Raw genomic sequence first — 7,892 nt, forward strand, 5'->3', positions numbered from 1 at the left:
GACAAATATATAGCAATTAGAAAACGCAGCCAACAAGTGCTCAGCATATGCGGGAATTCTTTCAAGACAGCTGGAAAAGCATTCCAGGTGAAGCAGGTTGAGAGAATGCCAAGAGTGTGCAAAGCTGTCATCAAGGCAAAGGGTGGCTACTTTGAAGAATCTCAAATATAAAATATATTTTGATTTGTTTAACACTGTTTTGGTTACTACATGATTCCATATGTGTTATTTCATAGTTGATGTCTTCACTATTATTCTCCAATGTAGAAAATAGTACAAACAAACAAAAACCTTGGAATGAGTGTCCAAACGTTTAACTGGTACTGTATATTTACAACAAAAATTGGAGGGACTGGAAATAATGCAGACAATTAGATGGAAGGCACAATCTATCTGCATTATTAAAGCGGATCTACCCCCTAATACATTTTGTTTTTACAAAAAAAGAGATGGGGGGGGGGGGTAATGAGGATAGGTGCGTTGAAGAGGTCAATGTATTGCAGACCGTCGGGGATAGATGGATTGAGACACATTCAATAAATCTGATCTAACAAAGTGGATATTTGACAAATCCTAATGATTGATGTATTGTAACAGGCCCACATTGTGGTTAGAAAAATCTGATTTGGATAAAGTCTGCTGTTTTCGGCTGTTTTCGCTGCACAACATTTAGAAGTTGTCCCTTTTCAGGTTAAAAAAAGTGACTGCTAAATGCTCACTCCCATTCATATAAACTGGTAGCATAGTTTGCATACAGAAATCGGTAGTGGTAGTTAAATTAGTTTTTAACTGTATGGTAATGCAGTTATTTGATGACAATGACATGACACCCATTCAAGGCTTGACATCCATACAAGTATTACACTCCAATTTTTACCTCAACATAGTGTTAAATACACATACAGTATAAACAATAGCCTAAATGTAGGCACATTTTGCTGTGGTGCAATGGGGATATTTGGGATGGAGATGAAGGTGGGACAACGGTGAAGTTTTTTTTAACTTCATGCTATCTTGGCGGCGCTCCTGTGTCAAGCACCGGGAAACGGACTCCAACATCTCAGACGAGGTAAGGTGTTGTCTTTTTGTTTAGCCAATTACCTGGATGGCTATAGAGATTAGCCCTGAATCACTACGAGTGGTGTGGATGCCTATGATAGCTCCCCGAAGCGCCAGAAGTATGAATGCTCTGACTTCTCGATCCTTACCGCATCGTTATGCGCTTCCCAAATGTTTTAACAATGCGGAGGCCTCTGTATAGATCAGCATTTACATTATAGGTTGACGGTAGGTGGGGGAAGGAGGTCCTATATAAACACAAACTCACTTCCTACAAAACAGCTCTGGGAAGCGCAAGAGGTACGAATGCTCTGACTTCCGCGGAGGCCCTATCACACGAAATGCTGTACGGCCTCTGCAGACGTTGAATTGACCATTCAGATCTCCGACAGAAAGACGACCGTTTACAAATAATCTACGGGACATTTTAAAAAAAATGTGTTTATCAAATGTTTATCATATGCGCCGAATACAAGTGGGGCAGACTTCACAGTGAAATGCTTGCTTACGAACCTTTCCCAACAATGCAGAGTTTAAACATAATTTTAAAAATGTAATAGTAACTAACACAATACAATACTGTACCTTCGGAAAGTAATTCAGACCACTTGACTATTTCCACATTTTGTTATGCTACAGCCTTATTCTACATTTTTTGTTGATGTAAATCCTCAACAATCTACACACAATACCCCATAATGACAAAGCAAAAACACTTGCTAAAAAAAGTTATAAAAAATTAAATGCTGAAATTTCACATTTACATAAGTATTCAGAACTTTTACTCAGTACTTTGTTGTAAGCACACCTTTGGCAGTGATTACAGCCTTGTGCCCACCAGTATTTGGGGAGTTCCTCACATTCTTCTCTGCAGATCCCCTCAAGCGCTGTCAGGTTGGATGGGGAGAGTCGCTGCACAGCTATTTTCAGGTCTCTCCAGAGATTGTTCGATCGGGTTAAAGTCCGAGCTCTGGCTGCGCCACTCTGGGACATTCAGAGACTTTTCCCGAAACCACTTCTGCGTTGTATTGGCTGTGTGCTTAGTGTCGTTGTCCTGTTGGAAGGTGAACCTTCGCCCCAGTCTGAGGTCCTAAGCGCTCTGGAGCAAGTTTTCATTAAGGATCTCTCTGTACTTTGCTCTGTTCATCATTCCCTCGATCCTGACTAGTCTACCAGTCCCTGCCGTTGAAAAACATCCCCACAGCATGATTCTGCCACCACCATGAGATGGTGCCAGGTTTCCTCCAGAAGTGATGCTTGGCATTCAGGCCCAGAGTTCAATCTTGGTTTCACCAGACTAGAGAATTGTGTTTCTCATGGTCTGAGAGTCTTTCGGTGCCTTTTTGCAAACTCTAAATCGGCTGTCATGTGCCTTTTACTGAGGAGTGGCTTCCGTCTGGCCACTCTACCATAAAGGCCTGATTAGTGGAGTGCTGCAGAGATGGTTGTCCTTCTGGAAGATTCTCCCAGCTCTATAGAGGGACTCTGAAGCTCCTTCAGAGTGACCAGCGGGTTATTGGTCACATCCCTGACCAAGGCCCTTCTCCCCCGATTGCTCAGTTTGGCCAGACGGCCAGCTCTAGGAAGAGACTTGATGGTTCCAAACTTCTTCCATTTAAGAATGATGGAGGCCACTATGTTCTTGGGGACCTTCAATGCTAGAGATATTTTTTGGTGCCCTTCCCCAGATCTATGCCTCGACACAATCCTGTGTGTGTGTGTGTGTGTGTGTGTGTGTGTGTGTGTGTGTGTGTGTGTGTGTGTGTGTGTGTGTGTGTGTGTGTGTGTGTGTGTGTGTGTGTGTGTGTGTGTGTGTGTGTGTGTGTGTGTGTGTGAAACGTGTTAAGTCCTTAGTGACGTGTACGCTTGAAGCTCTTAACTCGCTCCACAACAGCCCTGTCGATGTGGATGAGGGCGTGTTGTCCCCTCTTTCTCCTACAGCCTACTATCAGCTCATTGGTCAAACTGACATTGAAGGAGATTGTTGGAGAGATTGTTGTCCTGGCACTACACTGCTAAGTCATTGACATTCTCCCTAAGTAGTCTCTGACTGCCCACTCACACCCGCTGCATGAAAAATGCAGACTGCACCGCAATGATCTCTGTCGGGTCCCGCAGGTATCCCCGTGGGAATGCAGCCCTCTAGTTTGTACCCATTTAAGTAGGCCTAGACTAAGCTACAATTATGTACCTCTTTTTCTGAGAGAGTAGGAAGGTATGTAATTGAAAGATATTTATGGTTTTGTTCTGTTTCATTTTCCTTTGATCAACACCACATGATTTATCATCCCCCTCTTCAAGGGGGGGACACTCTAGACCCAAGCTGTTATAGACCTATATCCACCCTGCCCTGCCTTTCTAAAATCTTCAAAAGCCAAGTTAACAAACAGATCACCGACCATTTCGAATCCCACCGTACCTTCTCCAATATGCAATCTAGTTTCCAAGCTGGTCATGGATGCACCTCAGCCACGCTCAAGGTCCTAAATGATATCATAACCGCTATTGATAAAAGACAGTACTGTGCAGCCATCTTCATTGACCTGGCCAAGGCTTTCAACTCTGTCAATCAACACATTCTTATCGGCAGACTCAATAGCCTTGGTTTCTGAAATGACTGCCTCGCCTGGTTCACCAACTACTTCTCAGACAGAGTTCAGTGTGTCAAATCGGAGGGCCTGTTGTTCTCTGGCAGTCTCTATGGGGGTGCCACATGGTTCAATTCTCGGGCCGACTCTTTTCTCTGTATATATCAATGATGTCGCTCTTGCTGCTGGTGATTCTCTGATCCACCTCTACGCAGACAACACCATTTTGTACACATCTGGCCCTTCTTTGGACACTGTGTTAACAAACCTCCAAACAAGCTTCAATGCCAGGTTCTGACTTAGAATATGTGGACAACTACAAATACCTAGGTATCTAGTTAGACTGTAAACTCTCCTTCCAGACTCACATTAAGCATCTCCAATCCAAAATTAAATCTAGAAATGGCGTCTTATTTTGCAACAAAGCCTCCTTCACTCATGCTGCCAAACATACCCTCGTAAAATTGACTATCCTACTGATCCTTAACTTCAGCGATGTCATTTACAAAATAGCCTCCAACACTCTACTCAGCAAATTGGATGTAGTCTATAACAGTGCCATCCGTTTTGTCACCAAAGCCCCATATACTACCCACCACTGTGACCTGTATGCTCTCGTTGGCTGGCCCTCGCTACATATTCGTTGCCAAACCCACTGGCTCCAGGTCATCTATAAGTCTCTGCTAGGTAAAGCCCCGCCTTATCTCAGCTCACTGGTCACCATAGCAACACCCACTCTTAGCACGTGCTCCAGCAGGTATATTTCACTGGTTATCCCCAAAGCCAACACCTCGTTTGGCTGCCTTTCCTTCCAGTTCTCTGCTGCCAATACTGGAACAAATTGCAAAAATCACTGAAGCTGGAGACTTTCATCTCCCTTTCTAACTTTAAGGATCAGCTGTCAGAGCAGCTTACTGATCACTGTACCTGTACACAGCCCATCTGTAAATAGCACACCCAACTACCTCATCCCCATATTATTATATATATATATTTTGCTCTTTTGCACCTGTGTCTCTACTTGCACATCATCATCTGCACATCTATCACTCCAGTGTTAATACTAAATTGTAATTATTTTGCCTCTATGGCCTATTTATTGCCTTTACCTCCCTAATCTTACCACATTTGCACACACTGTACATAGATTTTTCTATTGTGTTATTGATTTTACGTTTGTTTATGTGTAACACTGTGTTGTTGTTTTTGTCGCACTGCTTTGCTTTATCTTGGCCAGGTCGCAATTGTAAATGAGAACTTGTTCTCAACTGGCCTACCTGGTTAAATAAAGGTGAAATAAAAAAAAATAATAAAGAAATTATAGTATTTATAGTATTATAATATGAATTATAGTATTACAATAATGTATTTTATTTCAGTAGGAGATCATATACAACTAAAATCAGATTAATGAGATTAATACAATCAGTAGATTACTGCACATCCAAATTTCAATAGCCTAAAGAAAAACAAAACAGATTTAGAGGATTGTACAAAGAAGTTGAGGGAAAGACTAAATCAGTTGTGTAAATCCAGCAAGTATGTTTTTTTTTGTGGGACAGTTGTTGCTTTGCCACAAGGGCAAAGACATGCACCTTCAAGGCATTGACTAGTTCGAATTTCATTTCAGAAATAAAATACCAAATAAGGTATCAAATAAAGCATAATTATTATGTCAGTGGTATGAAAGCTGTGTACAATGCCATGATAAAAAATGTGTAGCGCTGAAAAGAACGTCGCTGTCGAGATGCGCAGCCAGGACGTATGTTGATGTTCGCGAACACGACAGATTGAAAAATACCCACAATGCAAAGCGGCATATCACATTGGAAGTAATCACTCTGTGAACGAGTGTCAAATTCAAGGTGAGTGGTGTTTTTCAGCAGAGTTAAACGCATTCTAATCGTTTTCATTGTATTAACGACAAATCTGACATGTTCGTCATCTTCATGCTAATACAAGTCATAGCTAGCTGGTAAGAGACACATGATAACGCGAGTGCTAAGCTTGCTAGGGAACGTTACCAAGGGTCGACTAATACTGTAACTTCACCAAATACTGTAAGTTAGCAAATGTCATGTCTTTTTTGTTGTTGCTTCAGATGCATGTATGGAAGATATGCACAGGGTTGGGTTTTCCACAGCCACTTTACCGCCGTCAGCTATCTACAGGAGCTAGCTAGGAACCGTTAACTTCAGCTAGCTACTGTACATGCACTGTTTAGCTTCCGCCAGTAATATAACGTTCCATGTTCAGTTTAACTAGTTTGGTGGCGTTACTGTCAAAGTTAACTGTTGTAATTTGTCTCTCTCTCTGTTTGACAGTATGGCGCTTCATAAACTATTCCGTCTGTCCTCGCTGTTCCGCTCCGCCGTGTCATTGACACTGCGCAGGAATATCGGCCTGTCTGCTGTTCTCTTCAATCGGGCCACGGACTTGGACCCTATCCAGAAACTATTCCTAGATAAGATCCGCGACTACAGCACCAAGAGCAAGTGAGTACAATAAATAACCGCACTATTTGTCCTACAGCCACTGCTGGCCTACTCAAATTGACATGTTTCTTCATGTTGGTAGGCTAAAAGTTAGCTAAGCTTAAGTGGAATGATGTCATGACAGAGATGGTGGCAGGGAGTCTGCACGTCCTTTTCGCGCTGCAGAGCTATTTGCAGAAGGCTGGGCCATATGTTCAGTAGGTGAACGTTGTGGGACGTTGCAAATAGAAATGTCAGGAACAGAGCTGGCAGACTTGATTCTTGATTATACAGTACAGGTCAGAGTATGGTTTATTTTACATAATATATTTCTATCTGAACGTTCCACAATATTGTGCCCCTTCTGAACCCGGCCCTATATGTCTAGATGGCAAGATTCATGAAACGCATAGGATGCTGAAGGTGTGTTTTTATAGGGTATACATGTCTGACTCATTACAGGGTATTATAATTATAGGGCTGACTAGTTATGTGGTTTCTTGAGCTCACCCACTGCAACAACAGTAGGTGCAGTGTTTGACCCAAGTTAAACAATGTAAAGGCAATGCTACCAAATACTAATTGAGTGTATGTAAACTTCTGACCCAGTGATGAAAGAAATAAAAGCTGAAATGAATCACTCAACTATTATTTTGATGTTTCACATTCTTACAATGAAGTGGTGGTCCTACCTGACCTAAGACAGATCATTTTTTACTATGATTAAATGTCAGGAATTGTGAAAACTGAGTTTAAATGTAGTTGGCTAAGGTGTATGTAAACTTCCGACTTCAACTGTGTGTGTATTTTTTTATGCTACTACTCTACTCTACTAAAGAAATATTGCTTGACTAAATGGTGTCAGCCCTCAACAGAGTAGTGTATTCTATGCCACAGTGTTGTTTAAGGTTAATTCCTAATCTTTCTCTTTCTTCCAGGGCTGCAGCAGGTGGGATTGTTGATGCAGGCCCCTCTTATGAAAAGGGTGTCTCAGAGGAGATCACCAAACTACAGAGGTTATATGGGACCGGTGACCTCACCAAATTCCCTGACTTCAAATTTACAGGTTCGTCAAAGTCATGCACTGCAGTATAGAGCTGGGACGATAAACTGAAAATGATCAGGCATTTTACTGATATCATTAATAATGATAAGTTGCCTACAGTAGAGATGTGATTTTTTAAATATGGGAAATTGCTAAGGGGACAATAGATAGCTACGACATTTAATGTAGTTTAACGGGTACTATAAAAAGTAACTGGGGTGTAAATTCATTTTAATGTATTTTTTGATTTCTCGTTATTGTGAGATGGATTTTGTCCATGTTGCCTAGCAGTAGTAACATTTATTGGTAGCTCAGTCAGACTAAATTGTAATACCACCATCTCACCCTACATACCTTACTCATTCTATGCATAAAGCAGGGGTGTCAATCATTCCATGGTGGGCCTAGTGTCTGGGTGTTTTAGTTTTTCCTTTCAATTAAGATGTGCACTAATGAATACGACCCAGCATTACTCTCAATCTCCCTTTTCTCTTCTCTAGAGCCCCAGCTGCAGGAAGTGGCCAAGTGAACACTGGCCATGATGACGTTGTCTCTGTCCTACGTGTCACCACTATAATGTACTATTTAATAAATGTGAGAACATTGTTTTCTTATGCTAAATCATGTTCAACCTTACATGCTTGCATTTTTGATCATTTATTGATTTTACATTATAACATATGACGTTACACTAGTCTCATTCACCTGACTCATTCACCTGTGCTC

At 41.6% G+C, this 7,892-nt stretch overlaps 1 protein-coding gene across 1 annotated transcript; it reads left to right on the forward strand.

Moving 5' to 3' along the window:
• Nucleotides 1-5,352: 5,352 nt before the first annotated feature.
• On the forward strand, nt 5,353-7,802 carry LOC118363664 (ATP synthase-coupling factor 6, mitochondrial-like). Its single transcript, XM_035744753.2, has 4 exons — nt 5,353-5,512; nt 5,972-6,142; nt 7,060-7,187; nt 7,667-7,802. Exons 2-4 carry the CDS (start codon nt 5,973-5,975, stop codon nt 7,693-7,695), a joined length of 327 nt encoding a protein of 108 aa, XP_035600646.1. The 5' UTR covers nt 5,353-5,512; nt 5,972; the 3' UTR covers nt 7,696-7,802.
• The last annotated feature ends 90 nt before the right edge of the window (nt 7,803-7,892 follow it).

The sequence above is a fragment of the Oncorhynchus keta genome, chromosome 30 (assembly GCF_023373465.1).
Source record: "Oncorhynchus keta strain PuntledgeMale-10-30-2019 chromosome 30, Oket_V2, whole genome shotgun sequence".
NCBI lineage: Eukaryota > Metazoa > Chordata > Actinopteri > Salmoniformes > Salmonidae > Oncorhynchus > Oncorhynchus keta.